Source organism: Thrips palmi, unplaced genomic scaffold (assembly GCF_012932325.1).
Source record: "Thrips palmi isolate BJ-2018 unplaced genomic scaffold, TpBJ-2018v1 HiC_scaffold_10, whole genome shotgun sequence".
Taxonomy (NCBI): Eukaryota; Metazoa; Arthropoda; class Insecta; order Thysanoptera; family Thripidae; genus Thrips; species Thrips palmi.
Window position 1 is genome coordinate 528,290 of NW_023144621.1, and position 18,774 is coordinate 547,063.

At 44.2% G+C, this 18,774-nt stretch overlaps 2 protein-coding genes across 3 annotated transcripts in view; both read right to left on the bottom strand.

Annotated features, from left to right (window-relative positions):
• LOC117646678 overlaps window positions 1-18,774 on the bottom strand; it is a 586,045-nt gene that overhangs the window by 482,133 nt on the left and 85,138 nt on the right. The gene's annotated exons all lie outside the window — the stretch shown is intronic.
• Window positions 4,757-18,538, bottom strand: LOC117646604 (glucose dehydrogenase [FAD, quinone]-like). Of its 2 annotated transcripts, none has more exons than XM_034387665.1 (8): window positions 18,367-18,388; window positions 16,343-16,578; window positions 11,881-12,004; window positions 11,131-11,359; window positions 8,799-8,953; window positions 7,935-8,108; window positions 7,339-7,440; window positions 4,757-5,016 (listed from the first exon to the last, which is right to left on the bottom strand). In XM_034387665.1, exons 2-8 carry the CDS (start codon window positions 16,570-16,572, stop codon window positions 4,849-4,851), a joined length of 1,182 nt encoding a protein of 393 aa, XP_034243556.1. In that variant the 5' UTR covers window positions 16,573-16,578; window positions 18,367-18,388; the 3' UTR covers window positions 4,757-4,848. The 2 variants fall into 2 exon arrangements, with proteins under 2 accessions (XP_034243556.1, XP_034243548.1); XM_034387657.1 differs by lacking the exon at window positions 18,367-18,388 and adding an exon at window positions 18,431-18,538 and having other exon boundaries at window positions 4,758-5,016.

The following is an 18,774-nucleotide window of genomic DNA, read 5'->3' on the forward strand; positions in this document are numbered from 1 at the left end:
AAAATAAGGAGAGGCAACATTTGTTTTTCCAAAAACAGAAATCCAAGAAAAGTATGACAGTCAGCAGTGCGTTTAAAGCAGTGTAAAGATCATACAATGATGAGGTTGTGGTGGTCAGCTGATGCACAATAATACTGTCAAACTGATGACTGCATTTCGAAGCTAACAAGCTAAAATTAAGAGCTCGATAAAAAAAAAATATTTGATACATATTATTCGAATGGTGTTGATAAAGAGCCTAAAGACAAGTGACACAAAAAAGTTACATTGAGTTACATACTGAGTCAACGACAGACAAAGGGAAAATCGGATTTGAGTGCGGCAAAGCTGTGCATTTGACAATGATAAGAAAAATAGTAACGGCGAAACTCACCCCATTACGCACGGCAGAAGTGGCGGAGAACTTTGACATCTATTCAACGAGAACACAGACAGACTTACTCGAAAGACACAGTGCCCAACCCAAATCCGAAAACACACAGCAATTTCGATTTGAATAGTCGACTGAGTCGACTTCATCTCGAGGTTTCGCGACGCGGGAACAAGTTCCCTCGTTCAAATTGAACGTGCTTATACTAGAGAGGATATTCGGCTGACTGACGCACGACCGAACGACAAACAAACAAACGGCTGAAAAAAAAACTGACTTTGTCAGCGAAAAATCGGCTGGTCGGGTTACTGACTCAGCACTGACGGGAAACAGACCCCAGATGCTGATTATCACTGAGTGTTCCTCAGCCGATTATCCGCTAGTCGAGATACTGATGCACAGCCGAGAGATGGCTGACAGCAAGTGCTGATTAACACTGAGCATTTCTCAGCCAAAAGCCAGCTCGTTGGGTTACTGACGCAAGACTGACCAATGACTGACCATTGTTACTGATAATTACTGACTGTTTCTCAGCCAATAATCGGTTAGCCGGGCTACTGACTCAGAACTGATGGGAAACTGACTCCAGATGCTGATAGTTTCTGAGTTTTCTCAGCCAACCATCAGCTAGTCGGGTTGCTGACTCACGACTGACCGACGACTGACTCCAGAAGCTGAAATTCACCGAGTGCTCCTCAGCCGAGTGTCAGCCACGCGGGCTACTGATGCACAGCCGAGAGATGGCTGACAGCAAGTGCTGATTAACACTGAGCATTTCTCAGCCAAAAGCCAGCTAGTTGGGTTACTGACGGAAGACTGACCAATGACTGACCATTGTTACTGATAATTACTGACTGTTTCTCAGCCAATAATCGGTTAGCCGGGCTACTGACTCAGAACTGATGGGAAACTGACCCCAGATGCTGATAGTTTCTGAGTTTTCTCAGCCAACCATCAGCTAGTCGGGTTGCTGACTCACGACTGACCGACGACTGACTCCAGAAGCTGAAATTCACCGAGTGCTCCTCAGCCGATTGTCAGCCACGCGGGCTACTGATGCACGGCTGAGAGATGGCTGACAGCAAGTGCTGATTAACACTGAGCATTTCTCAGCCAAAAGCCAGCTAGTTGGGTTACTGACGGAAGACTGACCAATGACTGACCATTGTTACTGATAATTACTGACTGTTTCTCAGCCAATAATCGGTTAGCCGGGCTACTGACTCAGAACTGATGGGAAACTGACTCCAGATGCTGATAGTTTCTGAGTTTTCTCAGCCAACCATCAGCTAGTCGGGTTGCTGACTCACGACTGACCGACGACTGACTCCAGAAGCTGAAATTCACCGAGTGCTCCTCAGCCGAGTGTCAGCCACGCGGGCTACTGATGCACGGCTGAGAGATGGCTGACAGCAAGTGCTGATTAACACTGAGCATTTCTCAGCCAAAAGCCAGCTAGTTGGGTTACTGACGGAAGACTGACCAATGACTGACCATTGTTACTGATAATTACTGACTGTTTCTCAGCCAATAATCGGTTAGCCGGGCTACTGACTCAGAACTGATGGGAAACTGACTCCAGATGCTGATAGTTTCTGAGTTTTCTCAGCCAACCATCAGCTAGTCGGGTTGCTGACTCACGACTGACCGACGACTGACTCCAGAAGCTGAAATTCACCGAGTGCTCCTCAGCCGATTGTCAGCCACGCGGGCTACTGATGCACGGCTGAGAGATGGCTGACAGCAAGTGCTGATTGACACTGAGTATTTCTCAGCCAATAGCCAGCTAGTTGGGTTACTGACGCAAGACTGACCAATGACTGACCATTGTTACTGATAATTACTGACTGTCTCTCAGTCATGATTCAGCGATTCGCAGTACTGATGCAAACCTGAGTGCGCACTGAGGCACTCGGACTGAGTTTAATCAGCAAAAACGCAGCCTTTCGTGTGACTGAATTTGGGCTGATAAAAACTGTATCAGTGAAAGGCAGCAATATATCAGGTTGAACTGACATGGTGCTGATTAAAGCTGAAAGCGTCTCAGTGCCATAGGCAGTTCCAAGACAGCGTATGGCTGTGTAACATCGGTTGTGTCAGGTCACATCAGCTGGAGGACAGTAGGCTCAGTATTGAATCAGGTGCAATCAGGTGACTGCAGTTTCGGGGGGAGTTTAAATTTTTCTCCAGGGAAGCCAGTTTCACCAGTACTTTCGTGGATCGGAGCTTGTCACGGCAGGACGTCGGAAGAGAAGTGGTAGCATGTCTGCGACAGTGACAGCCAAAGGCCCCAGTGACAGAAACGTCCAGTATTCAATACAGGTCCCTAGTTCCATCCGCAACATAAAAAAAATAGCTCGAACCTTCCGCTGGCCATCCTCCACTTTTCTTTGAATATAGTTCGGCTGAAGAGTGTTTGGACATTGTGTTTCAGTCTTTAGACGTCAGCATCAATCACTCCTGGCAAGACGTTAACGGAAACACTCCGATAGAACGTCCCCGGGCTTTTTTGGCACTGGGGGCCCCAAATATTTTGAGGATGAGAATTATCCAGCCCGGGACCCAACGGGCCTTCCTCTACGGCCCCCTCCCAGGAGACCATACAAGGAGAGCACCGGCCCGACAGTCTCCGATCAAATGCTGCGCCCCTTTTCAAAACGACGACCATGGCGTTTTCAAGTAAGTCGTGGATGGGTCAAATTTCGCTAAGGCGTCCCACACAAGTTTTAATGTGATCCGATTTCAAGCGATCTCGGTGCGTTTGATGCACTATGTTCGGCATAAACGACGGATCCTTCGGCAAGAGAATTGCCAACGGTTCCTTCATTAATTTACAAAGCTCTTCGTATTTACGAGAACCTTCGTAATTTTTTTGAAAGACCTCTTTCGATTGTACAAGTTAACGAAGCACCTTCATAAATCTACACTGTTAAAAATAATCGTAAATTTACGACATTTTGGGAAAACAATTATGTCGTTTTTAAACGACAAATTTTTTTACGACTCAAGTCGTAAATATACGACTTGAGTCGTAAATTTACGACACATTTGTCGCTAATTTTGATAGCGAGACGTTCCGTTTTGAAACGAATTAAGTCGTAAATTTACGACTTAATCGTAAGTTTACGAGCGATCGTAATTTATCTATGGAATATGTCGTGCAGTTATGACTGTCGTACATTTACGAATCTTTTCGTAAATTTGTGTAATGAATCGTAAGTGAACGACACAAATCGTAAATAAGCGAGCAACATTGCAACTTTTCATCTACTTTTCGGGAATTTCAGATTTTAAAATATGTAATCGCGATTACGACATTGTCGTAGAGAAATGACTTTTTAGTCGTTCAGTTACGACGAAGTAGTTTAAGAACGACTTCCGTCGCTATGAAAATTAGCGACTTTTTTGTCGCTTATTTAAGACAAAATTTCTGACAGTGTAGTAGAGTGAATCTGTCCACACTGGAACAATTTTTCATGTCCCACCCCTTTTTAAGGGTTCCCAAGAAGCCCTATTGTTTTTGGTCTGGAGAATTCCTCTCCCCCCTTCTTCGATTTCAAAATAAACAACGCCAAACTATTTCAACTAACGAAAATTTCAGTTTCTAGGTCAAGCGGATCAAAGCTTGAGCTATTACTCGCGAAATGCGCGAGGCTCAGTGTCTAGGTTTTGGTCCGGATGCGAACGGAGCGAAGAAACACTATCTTTTTTGCTTATTTTTCCATTTTTGTTAGGCAACCACGCGTTAATTGGCTGAGGCCAGCTCAACCTGTCTTTTCCAAACTCAAATAGCAGCCATACTTTTTTGAGGACCCTTCTTTTGTTGCATGCATAGGGGCTGTTCCTGTGCCTCTTTGAAGGATTGACAACTTGCTAAAGGCAAAGATACTTGACCGAAATGGACGGAGAAAAACATATCACAGGGAGAAATGAAAGGAAAGTCTTACGGGAAGTGCGAGAGGGGTGTCAAAATGAGAGGTAAACAGGGAACAAAGGAACATTGCGGAATTAAATTGCATGATATAAATTGATGTTGTGGATGCCTGGTGCTGTCATCATGGCTGTCATGGTCGTGTCAGCGTAAGTTTGGGAAACATTCAAAAATGAAATGTAATGAGACAAAAGGGTTTTTAAGATGAATGTTTGTTGTCAATTTAGTCGACACACACACAAAACCCCGAAGCCTATAAGGCCTTGCCTTTTGCTAGTTTACATTAGAGGAACATTTGACACTCATTTTACACCTTTTACCTGTTGCGCCCCCCCCCCCTTTCCCCCGCCGCCTCGCACCATAACCCCTGTTGGCAGGTCTAGCCCTTAATGGTAATGGTAATAGAAGGGTAGGCCATCCTGTCACACTGGCGTGCTGTGCGGGCTGACTGGCCTGCTTCCACAGGCGCTCAGAAGCGGTCAGGACGCACGCTGGGATATTTCCAAACACATTCCCGGAAACGCAATATTTTTCCCAGCACCGGCCTTTAGTCTTCCCAGGCGGACACCGCATTATTGGTTGCAGGAATGTTTACGGGCGTACTTCCTACCTCACAAAGGGGCTGGTCGCACTGGGCAACGAGACCCACTGCTCGGGGATGGTCCATGAATCCCTCCCCGACTGGAAGGTCGACCCGAACTGGAATGCCAAGCTCCTGCAACGAGAGTGACAGCATTAATACTTAATTCCTATGGAGTGTGTTGTGCACAGCTCTGCTTGCGGAATTGGAGATACGTTTTGAAATGCACCAATTCGTGCGCAGCTTAGCATGAAAATTTGCGTTGTTGGCGAGCGATAGCGAGCCCTTGCCGTGTTTGGGCGCTCCAAAAAGTGACTGGTCGTGCGTCTGTCCCTCTGTGAGTCTGTAGCGTACACGCTCACGTTTCTCAGCAACTACAACACTAATAGTTACCAAATTTTGCACCGAACATCCCCTAAAGGTCCCACAGGGGGAGTTTATCTTATATTCACGATTACTACCGTTTGAAATATTCAAAACATCTTTTTGAATTAGGTTCTTAGCGTGGTAAGGTTGGCAGCATATATAGCAATTTTTCATACTTGCGGCCGCGGCTCTCAAATACGGGACTGTCAAAACATTGGCAAATAAAACAAAATAGAGAGGAGAAGGGCTTAGAAGTGAGTTCGGTCTTAGTTTTTCGATATTCTAGAATGATTGAAACCCCTCCGGAGTGTCAACACAGTGAAATACGGAAAATGAAAGTGACAATTATTACGCGTTTCGTCCGTCCGTCCGCCCCCTCCCCTCCCCCGCCACAGGGGAAATGTTTTAGTCAGTGGAGTGTGTTTGATCGTTTGATAATTGCAAGAATGATTTGGTCTTTTTAAGTTTTGAGAGTGTATTTCCATTTTTATTCTCAGACATTATACTTTTTAGTTTTTTGCTTTGCTCAATAACAGTTAGAAAATAGATCAATACAATCTAAAAGTACAAACCAGACACTAATCTTGCCAAAATAAATAGTCTTTGCTGACTCTTGGCACTGACTCTGGGGAAAGGCTTCATTGCAATGCTGTAAGTTTACTATAGTACTAACCTTAAAGATAACTATAAGGTGAGTGAGAGTAGCGCATTCATGGTTTGACATTGACATCTGATTCAATGAGACGATTCAGTGACTTGGTCATATGATTTCATGAGACGATTCTTTTAACTTCATCATACATTGTCTGCGACAACTGGTAATTTGTGTCAGTCATGGTTTGAGTTGGCTGTCTTTTTAATTTATTCAGAATGTTAGGTAAATACTTATGCTATACTGTTTTAAAGATTAAATATCACATCATGACTATCATTATGAATAAGATTAACTTGCGTTTAGCAATAAGTGGGCTCGACATTGAATTCAATAGAACGATTCATTGGATCTGACAGAAGGTCTTCTCCGTAAAGAAGTTGCAATCAGCCTGCCTGTAAATGTGTCTCTTTTTAATTAATTGAGATAAATCAATGTAGTTTTATCCACTAATTTAAAATAAAAGGGAGATAAAAGGCTTTTTAGGTATTACTTATAACATTGTGTATTCATAAGTTCAATAACAAGGAGATATCGAATGGTATTTGAAGCATTTGTGAATCGTATTAAGTAATTCAATGCTGGCTGTTGAATGTTACTCGACTGAGAAACAGTGTCAGGGTTCATGTTACGACACAATGAACAGGAAACACACTTAGAAATTGCGAAAATGACTTCCAATTTCATCCCAGACCATTACTTTTCCCAAAATTTACCAATTTCTGACCAAAATTTTGAAGTCGAGTTTTACATAGTTTCCTGCAGTTTTGGGTGTGCTGATCTCGAAAATGACTTCCAATTTCATCCCAGACCTTTACTTTTCCAAATATTTACCAATTTCGGACCAAAATTTTTGAGTCGAGTTATACATAGTTTCCTGCAGTTTTTGGTGTGCTGATCACGAAAATGACTTCCGATTTCATCTCAGACCTTTACTTTTCCAAATATTTACCAATTTCGGACCAAAATTTTTGAGTCGAGTTTTACATAGTTTCCTGCAGTTTTTGGTGTGCTGATCACGAAAATGACTTCCAATTTCATCCCAGACCTTTACTTTTCCCGAAATTTACCAATTTGTGACCAAAATTTCAAAGTTGAGTTTCCCATTGTTTCCTGAAGTTTCCAGTAAGATAATCACGAAAATGACATGAATTCCGGCCCTTTCGTGACGGAAGACACTGTATTGGCCTTATTCTGCACATATTCTTCGCCATCTCCTATAAGAATGTGTTCAGACGCATCGCTCGCCTACAACGCGCCCAAACTAAACGGCGCGTACCCCTAGTTAAACAGTGTTGTTGAACACGTATTCGTGCATTTCACGAATTGCAGAATGACAACATCAGAACCAGACCTTGGACCGTTCCTTAAAAATGGCGTTGTCGATATCACAGGCCTTCGGTTGCGGAGGTCTTCCGTCCCCGAAGTTCACGACGCACCTTGAGATGTTCTGCAGGTCCAATGCCCGACATCATGAGTATCTGCGGTGAATGGATCGTCCCCGAAGAAAGGACAACCTCCTTGGCCTGAACAACACGGACCTGTAGATGCAAGGAAACGTCTCAAACTGAAAATGGGTCCAAAACTGCCAACCAGACCACTGTAACTAAAATGTCTTCGGCCAACGAGCGTTCCAAAACAGATTAAAAATCATGAACATGGGTGAAATTGATGCACTGAGGAAATATGAACCGATCTCTTAAAACCGTGCAAAGCGCCTTTTTCATGGACAGGATGAATCGTGAAGAATGAAGTCGGCTGCAAAGCCACCCAGGCACAGTGGGCCAGAAGACCGATGGAGGCGGCTAAAACTCCAGACGCCTTCAGCTCCTGAGTCGCTGAACAGGACTTAAACCGGACCTGTGACCCCACCTTTGAATTCCTCGTTCGAAGAGCAATCCATTGGTTGGGTCACACGTTGGGTTCGAATCTCCTTCAGCGACTCTGGAGCTCAAAACGCGTCTAGAATTTTGGACGCCTCCACCGGTTTTCTGGTCCACAGCGCGCGGGCGACATTTCCAAACTCTTCGGTTACCTGCCCAGCCGCGTCCTGGTACTCGACCCCAGTGGCCCTTGGCCGGCCGTCCTTGTCGTCGAGCAGGACTCGCCTGGCCGTGGCGAAGGTCTCAACGCGCAGGTTGGAGCGGCACATCGCAGGCTTGAGGTAGCTGCGGTACGTGCTCCAGCGCTCGCCGTCAGCGGTGATCGTCTGGGGCAGACAGGTCGTCGAACAGTCTTGAGAACTTGCGAAGGATACACTGCTACAAAAGCCGTACATTTCAAGGAAAAAGGTACGGCTAGACCGTACCTCACGCTGTACAGAACAACTGTACCCAAAAACCGTGCTTCCCATAAGAGCCCATGCTATGAAAAACCGTACTCCGTACCCCAAAGGCCGTACTGGCTGAGGTACGGTGGTACCACGCAAATCGTCTACCAGACTCTGCCTGTACTTTTCCCCGTGGATTTTTTCTACAGTGTACTGCGTGGGACACGACACTTTGCCGAGTGGAACAGTGAAGTGCAGTGTTGCCAGAAAGTTAGAAAGTCGCCCTAACACACCGGTCGTGTGCGACAGGCTGCATCTCCTGCTGCCTCCTGGGCGAGAAGTTGCCTAGTAGGCAGGAGGAGATAGATGCACACGGTAAAAAAAAAAGGTTTCTGGTATGGTTTTTCCAAGAACTCCCTGGAAATCACCTATGTCTCTAACATAGGCTTCCTAGGAAAAGCAGGAACCGTTTTTACCGCGTGCAGTCCGTTGCACACCTGTGTGTTCGAGCTCAGGTTAGCTGAATTTTCTAGCAACACTGGTACTTTGGTTTTTAACGAGCCTTGGGGTAGTTTTTCCAGTTTGATTTGCCCTCGTCCAGCAGAATTCAAGACGCCGTGGAAGGATTACCTGGGCGATGGAGTAGCCTAGCTGTCCTTGGCCGCCGTTGATGTCCAGGATGCTCGGCGTGCCGAGGTCGTCATAGGCCTTGGCGAAGGCGCGAAGCACTGGGTGGCGGTAGGGCTGCCAGGAAACTTTTTGAGGGCCTCCGGTGGAGTGGAAATCTGCACAAGAAAAGCGACTTACCGTGAACTTCTTATAGGGGCACGCTTAATCTTTCAACTAGGACGTCTGCTTCCTGTAGGCGGTTGTGACGGAGTGTGCTTTCCCATGCTCACCCCTTTCCATGAGTGCTCTCCCCGTCTCCCATGCTCACTCCTTTCCATGTGTACCGTGAAACGGGGTAATTTCGGACACTCGGTGTAATTTCGGACAACTCTGCCCGGAAGCATTGCGATGATGCTCCCATCTAACGGCCAACTTGGAGGCTTGTCCCGTTGCGCGCATCGCATCGGCCACACTTAAAACCATCTGATCAATCACCCGGAGGCCAAATCAGGGGCAAACTTCAGGAGAAATAGTGGTTTTTGTATTTAACCATTTTTACCTAAAATCGCTTTATGCGTAAAAACTTTGACTGGCAAGCCGAAACTGTTCATGGCCGGTTCATGAGGTGATTGTTTGTCGATTTAATCATGTTAAGAGCTTACTGTGTCAAATTTTCAATCACCTGGGTCAAATAGTATGGTTTATATGGGCTCAAAACTACAAAAATGCTACTTTACGGGGTAATTTCGGACATACAAACGTCACGCCAGGGAGAGTGGGTATGTCCTGAACACTTCCAATTTCGCAGGGTTTGAGTGGTGGAAGCTGAAGAGCTCTTCTGAAAGTTGAAGATAATCCAATAACAACGATAATCCCCAATTGTTACAGCGGTTGCTTTGTAAACTTCGAATTTCATGAAAATAGGGCAAAGCTACATCTTTAATACTTAGTTTTTTTATGTGCATGTTCTACCTTAGTGTCAACGACTGTTTTGTGATTAATTTTCTTTGACATGAGAGTTGGACTTGGCGAATGGCTGCATAGCTCGCCGGTTTACTATGCAAAGCTTTCCACTGAGCCCCTGTATCTTCCTAACCGTACATACGACATACTACTTGCCTTTCATATGCATGTATGTGATCGTATGTTATCTTGTAGAGGCAGATTAAGATTCACTTTCGCGTAATAAAGTATGGCCCGAGTTGCCTGTGAAAGCCAATCGGTCAAAAACTAATAAATAGAAGCGTTCTAAATGGCTCTACTAGTTCCACCCACTATTTCAGAAATCGAACTACATATGAGTGCAAAACATGTCTTAAAATTATGCATAAATGACCACCCCTACCTTACTTTTACATCTAAACCCTTACGAATTTCTCACATAATCATATTAGCACTTTAGAAAGAGACAGTGATCGGTTTTGGGACCAAAATCAGAACGAAAAGTCGTTTTTTTCAGGGGTGTCCGAAATTACCCCAAAACACGGGGTAATTTCGGACACTGCTTCGGACCCTCCACTGTAAAAACGGTGAGGTGCAAATATTTGAAATTAGCGCCAAATCGAAGCTTAAGGTGCGTAGATGATAAATTTTAACCCTCAAGTCCATGACAGCACCACAACTTTCACAATTTCAAAACAACCTCTCAAAAGTGTCCGAAGTTACCCCGTTTCACGGTACTGGTCGGTACGCTCCTGCACTGACAAACTAAGTGTGCCCACACTCTCATTCCAGGAGCGCGACATCACGTTCGAACGAATGGGACAAAATGTCACGTTGCTTCGAGCATTGTGCCTCATTCGTTTGAATGTGAAGGCGCGATCCGCATCTAAACGTACGTGACACAATGCTAAAATGAACGTGACATTTGGTCACATTCGTTTCAACGTGATGCCACGCTACTGGAATGAGAGTGTATGCAAGGTGCTATGAGTGAAATCAGTTCTCACTTTGAAGTGAGTGAACAGTTTTCAGTGTGTGTGTGTGTGTACTATGGATTATGTATGGACTCTCAGACTCGCATTGATTTTTTTCCCTCCTTTTGACTTTTTATTGACTTTTTATCCTTTGCTTGCGTAGATTTTAAGCAGCAATAATATGTAGTATTTCCTCTGTATCGATGTGCCACAATATTCACTATTGAGACTAAATTGTCATCAATTGACTATTTTTCAAGTCAATTGCGTATTGACTCTTTGACAGTAGCAAACTAACTTTAAATCAATAACGAACAGAATCGTACATAGATATTGAGGAAATAGTACTTTTTATTGCTGTGTTACAAACTATTTAAAAAAGATAAAAAGTCAATAACACTCTGAGTGTGGACATGCAGATAAAAGGCAAAACAAACCCGTGTCCCAGTTGATGGCGACATCGAGGTTGTCCTCCGCTCGCTTGAAGTACCGCAGCATGTTGGTGTGGTTCCACGAGGAGTCCCCCGTCAGCTCGGCCCACTGGTCGTAGTCCGCGTCGTTGCCCCGTATCACCATGAGGCCGTTGACGGAGCTGCCGCCGCCCAGGACGCGCGGCACTTGCAGGGCGCAGCCAGTGGCGTTGCAGTTCTGAGGCTCAGCCGCGGCCTGTAGCGTCAGAGAAACAACGAAGTCTCAACAAAGAAAAATTACTCTGAAAAAAAAATGTTATTGCCACTGTATGAAAAAAAAATTTGATAGCTTGGATTGATTGATAAAAGAGACGACAATTTTTATCACTTTCAAATGATGACAATTCATCATGCCGTATTTACTATCACAGTCTCTTTCCACAGTCTCGTATTGACTTCATATCTCTTGCCATAAAGTTTTTTGTGCAAACGTAATATGTACTATTTTCTCTTCAGCTATGCACTATTTTGTTCGTTGTATAATGTATTTAGTCCATTAAACCTGACTTTTTGTCATTTGCAACGTACTTCAATTTCAATTTGACCTATTGACAATTTTATCTTTTTAACGATAAAAATTGTGCAAAGTTAAAGAAAATAGTACATTTTATGTTTGCTCAAAAAAAGTCATCAGCAAGAGAGAAAAAAGTCCATATAGATCTGAGAGTGAATCTCATTTTGCTCCGTCTTCTAATTGTTGCTGAAACCGATTGCTACCTGCAAATTTTGAACAAGCTCCGATCGAAGATTGGCGACGGCGTACCCTGGCACCGTGGCTTCTGCCGGCTGCGTGCCGCCACGCTCCAGCAGCAACACGCGGCGACGGCCGTCCTCAGAAAGTCTGTGGAGGAACAATGAATGATGGCTGAAGGCACTTAGACTATGCACATAGATTTTTAGCAGATGATACCTTTACTTAAAAACATACCTAAAACTACAAGACACATAAAGGTGTCAGCTAGCTTTTACTCGAGAGTCCAAAAACCAAGAGCGTATCCTAACAATATAATAGGGGCTGGCTGCCGGGGCGGGCTGGTGCGTCTGTGCCTGCCTGCCTGGGGCGCAGCCTGCGCGGAATTCAACAATACCTCACTCAAAAACTGAGATTCTTGGAATAAGATAGGCATACTTATCTTTAGTATATTTTAGTCTAAAATACGAACCTAGTATAATATACTTGAAATAAGAGGAAAATAGTCTTAGTATATTATTCTTATGCGACACTCTTAGATTAAGAATGTGTATTCTTGTTTTTAGTAGGCGGTTTTCTCCACTCATATTCTAAACTTTAGTATATTTTTCTCGCATAATGCTGGTCACCAGCTTCATCAATTCAACTTCCTGGTTCCGTGGAATATCTTAAGTTTGCACCTGGGTCCCTCTGACCTCGCGTCGGACCTTTAAGTCAGAGTGCCCACATGGCCAACCATCACAATCAAAAATTCATCTCGCAGTCACCATTGCTGGTGCTGCTGACTGGAGTGGCAGAGCCCCTGAACCCTATCAAGCGACGACCCGGAGCCGTGCGTGAGAGCGAACTTTTACTCACATTTATTGAGCTAATATTGAAGCGATAGAAATCAATCTTGCCGTGGCAGAGTCATTGCACCTCAAACGTTTATTCTGTATTGGTTTGTAACAAGAAGGACACCTTATTACGGCTGCAAAAGCACTTTTTAACCCAAGACGTAAATAGAGCGACACTAGCGCCACCTAGCGGATGATGACAATACTATCCATTTTATAGCTCTAGTATATTTGTTTGGCTCCCCGACTGCACATAACAAAAGTGTAACTCATTAGATTACTAGTATTTACTTTGCTAATTTCAATATGGTAGAAAGATTTTGAAAAGTAGGAAATATATAATTAAGCACTAATACTTTTTATGGATCTGTGAAACTTAAAGTTGCATTAAAGTAATTCTTTTCACACTTGTTGTAGTCCCTAAGACAACAATCGAAACAGTTGTACTTCTAATGATCATGGAAAATTTGTAAAGTGTAAGATTTAACTTTTCTTTTGGACTTTCACGACAAAGTCAGTTTACGTCAACTTGTCGCAGACTTTTGGTCACTTTGTCTGAGGGATTTACTTGAAATGACTTCAATTCTGAAACAGAATTCCACTTGTGGTATAGCCTCCAGTGTCAGTTTTTACACCCCTCAATCATTGCCAATGTTTTACAAATTTTGGGGGAGACGACAAAAAATTTTCTACGTAAACCTCAACCGTTTAAAAACTGATGAAGCTTCAACAATAATTCTGGGTTCATCTCATAATAAACTAATATTTTAAAAGATTAATTATTTGAAAAGGAATAAATTTAAAACAAACCTGAATGTCTATCCAAGGACAACAGTAGTATTTCAACTTAGTTGGCAGTGAGTGTGTAGCATAAGTATACAAATTTCTAAGGACACATTGTACAAGTTATAATGCAGACTTTCTAGTTATGAGAATAAATACTGAATGTTAGTATATCGATAAGAGGATTTCTTTAGAGTATGTATTAGTATGGAAATATACTAGCTTTGAGAATATATACTAAAAGTTAGTGTACTGATTAGAGGATTTCTTTAGAATATGTTTTAGTATGGATATATACTAGATCCAAGAAAGAGAGTTTTTGAGTGCTTCTCGGTAGGGCCAGTTGGGGTAATTATGGGACACGGGGTAAAAATGGGACTGCTGATTCTTGGACAAGAATCGAGATTTTAGAACTTGTGCCGTAGCAAATGTTATTTTCTCGACAAAAACATCACATTTGGTATGTCATGCGTTCAAAAATGTCAAATTTTGACTAAGAATCAGCTGTCCCATTTTTACCCCGTGTCCCATAATTACCCCAACTGACCCTACAGCGCCAGTGGCACCGGGCGTAAACAATGGCACCCCCTCCTCGCGCGCGACGGCCTGCGCGCAACATTGACAATCCCTCCCCGCTACAGCGCAGAGGCACCGGGTGCTCGCAATCCAACGGGCACGGCGCGGCGGTGCAGCCACGGCACAAAGCACTCAGTTTTTAAATACTATCTTTGGAATGAGCCCATACTACCCCGTAGAAGAAAACCAAACGAGTATCATCTGCTTTCATTAACGTTCGTTGAATGAGATTTTTTTAGGATCAGCCTTTTGTGAATTGTGGGACTTAGAAGACCAAAAGTTTAGTCTAAGGTGCCTTAACACAAATTCTGCTGAGGCGTTCATAAACTAATTCGTCTCAGGGACCAAAAAAGTTGTATTACATCCTCAAGCCTTGCACGGTCTTGCAAACTTTCATTTTCATACGGACGTTAAGATTAAGATCTTAATCTACGTCCGTACGAAATTTCTTGCCTGGAGAAACCTTGAGTCCCCGAATATCGTAGGTGGTTGCCCCCTCGGAACACACTAGACCGTAGTGTGGCTGAGACGGATCAAACACCCCTGCGGGAAGAAGAAGCAGGCCACCCACTTCCACTCCAAATCCAGTGGCAAGTTTCCTCGCCACTGGAGTGGCGTCTTTTCCAAAGGCTTGGAAAGCAATACCCGTTCACAGAAAAATAAATGTGCATACAATAGTTTCCAGTGCTTAGGATCCCCAGTTCAAATCACAGCAATTATACTATGAAAAGTAGAACTGGCCAGTAAAGTACAAGACCTGCTTCTGTATTTTCAGGTTACGTGTCAATGCCGCTAACCAACTATTGAATCACTTTGGTTTGGCCAGCGATTCCTGAGACACTTGGAAAATGGTACTCACATTAACACAAAAAGCTGGATATCACTGAGTCACTCTCTCTTGATAAGGGGTTGACTCAGCAAGGGGTCTCAGTCCATTCTCAAATCAGGAATACTTGAGCTAGCCTCAGAGCCCTAGCCTGGCCCTGCCGCATCACGCCGCTCCCTCTTCAAAATCTTCCTCAGAACAACACGTGAATAGTTTTGAAATGGCCCGAGAGCACTCAGGCCTTTCGAAAGTACTGCGGCACGATAAAACATGACAGACACACACTATCGTTGACCGCGGCGGGACGAAATGCACACAAAAGTAACAATTTGAATGTTTCGTTTGTCTAAGAGGAGTAGCCATGTTTACTGCTTTTGTTGTTTTGCTATTGTTGATTGCTTATGCGCCCTAACCTGTTGAGTGCGAATGACACGTAGAGGGCGAATAACATATTGCGTGCGAATAACATGTTATTCGCCCTCCACGTGTTATTCGCACTCAACAGGTTAGGGCGCATTCCTGATTTGAGAATGGACTGAGACCCCTGGCTGTGTCAACCCCTTATCAAGAGAGAGTGACTCAGTGATATCCAGCTTTTTGTGTTGATGTGAGTACCGTTCTCCAAGTGTCTCAGGAATCGCTGGCCAAACCAAAGTGATTCAATATCAGCGGCATTGACACGTAACCTGAAAATACAGATGCAGGTCTTGTATTTTACTGGTCCAGTTCTACTTTTCATAGTATACACTCTCATTCCAGGAACGTGACATCACGTTGAAACGAACGTGACAAAGTGTCACGTTCGTATGAGCATTGTGTCACGTTCGTTTGAATGTGAACAAGCTGATTTTTGGCCAATTCATACGAATGTGACACAATGCTCAAACGAACGTGACATTTTGTCACGTTCGTTTCAACGTGATGTCACGTTCCTGGAATGAGAGTGTAATTGCTGTGATTTGAACTGGGGATCCTAAGCACTGAAAACTACTGTATGCACATTTATTTTTCTGTGAACGGGTATTGCTTTCCAAGCCAAATTATTGCATTTCTTTTGCAGCGCCAATTTTTGGCGTTCTGGTCTGTGGTGCTCTGGGGAATGGAACGCAAATTTTGGCGCTCTCTGTGAAACGCCAAAATTTGTCATGGAATCCGGGAACCAGGGACGGAACGCCAAATTTTGGCGCTTTGGAAAAGACGCCACTCCAGTGGCGAGGAAACTTGCCACTGGATTTGGAGTGTCCCCAACGGCAGGCGGCCAAAACGCCAGACGCGTTTTGAGCTGCAGAGTCGCTAAATGGGACTCGAACCGAGCGTGTGACCCACCAATGGATTCCTCGTTCGGAGAGCAAGCCATTGGTGGGATCAAACGTTCGGTTAGGATCCCATGTAGCGACTCTGGAGCTCAAAACGCGTCTAGAGTTTCGGCCGCCTCCGCCGGTCTTCTGGCCCACTGTCCGCTCTCACCTCGCCGCCAAAACGCAGCCGGCAGTGCCCCCGCCCACCACCACCACGTCGTACTCCTGGGCGTCCCCGAGGCCGCCGCCCGTCGCGGACAACGCCGCCCGCCGGCGTCGCTCCGACTCTTGGCCCGCGTTGATGACGCTCACGAGGAGGGTCACGAAGGCGGCCAGCTGCGAGGCGGCGCACTCCGCCGGGAACAGGGGCGCGGCTGCGGGGCTCCTCGCCAACTCCATGGTACACTGTTAAAAATCCGCAGTAATATTACAACACAATCACCTGCTAGAGTGTAGTTAAATTACAACGGTTGATGTGTGGTGTCTAGACGGGAAATTTATCAATAGACAACTCTTTTGTTGTATTACAACTATCTTGTCAGGTAACAAATAATGCCATTAAAAAGAGCTGTGTTGTCATCACAACACAATGTGACCAACAAAGATGTGGTTTAAAAAAAATCGAAGACTTAACGGAAGTCTTGTCGTACTACAATCGATTCATGAGAAAACAGCACCGAGGGGTACGAGGTGTTTGTAATATAACAAGATGTGTTGCTAACGAACCTCACAATAAAAGTGTCGCACAGCTACAACAACTTTTTTGACAGCGTATTGGCCCTGCGTTGCACTACACAGTTATGCACCGTAACAAATGCATGCTCGGAAGTTGCGTGGTACCTACACTCTAAATGTCTTACGAAGAAATTTCCCATAATACGAAGGAAACGGCGCAAGCATAATACGAAGGTGGTTTTTCTTCGTATTGCGAAGGTTTTTCTTTGTATCTTACAATAAAAACGCTAAAAAGATTCGTATAACGAACGAATATTGCTTCGTATTATGCTTGCGCCGAATTCACTGTAACATGCGAATAACATAGGCCAAATTTCATTCTAAGACATTTAGAGTGTACACACACACAAACGCGTACTTGCCCAGGCCCAAGTACAAAGTTACAGTTACTTGGCAAGTACACGCTTGCCAGGCGCGGTTTAAGAAAGGGGAAAGCCCCCCCTCCTCCCGCAAGATTCCCTTAACGAATGATAGTAGGCAACCAGCATCACGTGCCCCTGTAGGTGGGCAAAATATACAAAAATCACCCTTCACTGATAAAAATTTTGTCGTAACTTAGCGACACATTTATCGCTAACTTTTTTAGTGACAAGATTTGTTGTGGAACGAATAGCTTGTTAAAGCGTAGTCGTGTTGGAACTAAGGGATAAATTCACAACAACTAACTTGTAATAACGCACCAACAATAACACATCAACGACAAGTATTGAAAGTCCAAAAGAAATTTTTTAATGTCTGCGACAATATTCATAGAGTACTTTTGTCGCTAAATTTATTTTGCATGTTTTTTTTTTTTTAACAATAGTAATTTCCCCATGACTTAGAAGAACAAAATAGATGATTATTCATAATATGCTATAATTGAGCAGATAATTGCAAAAGATGTTGTTTCCACACAAATTGTATCGTAAAGAGTGATAACAAGAATTTTGTTCTTCAACGACAAAATGTCGCTTACTAAACTCAACGACATTTGTTTTGCTTTGGTTCATGATGAAATTCTATGTTTTGGAACGACTAAATTTTCACTCATCTAATTGTTTCTGTACAACCATTTTTTAACAGTGTTCTGTTCTGGTCGGGAGCTCCTTAAACCTCGCCTGACACTTGCAAACGCATGCTTAGCGCTGTATGACTCCGTCGCACAGGCATTTGTAAGCCTTTTCTTGCCAAGAATGCATGTAGAAGTGTGTACTATGGCCTATATGTTTGCAGCTGTTTGCAAGCATACATAATAAGTTTTTAAACTTAATGTTATGACCAACACTGTTTGACCAACGCTGCGTTCATAACGTAACATGAGAAAAAGTTCGCTAAAGGCTAAAGGTATGGACTGTTGCAAATAAAAATTCAAGAAGCTAGAAACTTAACTTATTCTTTTTAAAGTAATTCATGGTTAAAACTTGAACGCCTACGATACGCCATGATGCCTTTTCGAGGTAAGTTAGGGCTTCCTACTTTTAATTCGCACTAAGAAATAAAACGCTAGGTAGGATCTTCGGAGTTCACAGAGTCCACTTGCCCTGACGGGTCGTAAAGGATTCCCGCGGAAGTGGCGCTGTCACAAAAGGCCAGGCAGGGCCAACGCGGCGGCAGATAGCAGCTCACGCCGAGGCGGTTGGAGCACTACTGTGGGCACTGCCGCGTCCGTAACGCCACGGCGTGGGAAAGCAACGACAAGCCGCGATAAGCACAGGTGTTACGCCCGGCAACTGGGCAGCCTGTTAGTTTGGCGCGACGTTTCTCGCTGCCTAGACAGTTTTCCCTGAACGATTACCGGTGGATTGCTGAGCGCACACTGAAATCGAAAGTGTGGTGAAGTTACAACCACATTTGGCTGTGGTGGGACCAAAAGTGTGGTTACCG

Bases quoted from the DNA above. Each gene is read 5' to 3' on its own strand.
- LOC117646604 (XM_034387665.1), bottom strand. From the start codon at position 16,572: ATGGAGTTGGCGAGGAGCCCCGCAGCCGCGCCCCTGTTCCCGGCGGAG. The intron at 11,360-11,880 runs GTAGCAATCGGT...CTGACGCTACAG, and splicing joins AGCTTGTTCAAAATTTGCAG to GCCGCGGCTGAGCCTCAGAA. The intron at 8,109-8,798 runs GTAATCCTTCCA...TGTCTGCCCCAG, and splicing joins TAGGCTACTCCATCGCCCAG to ACGATCACCGCTGACGGCGA.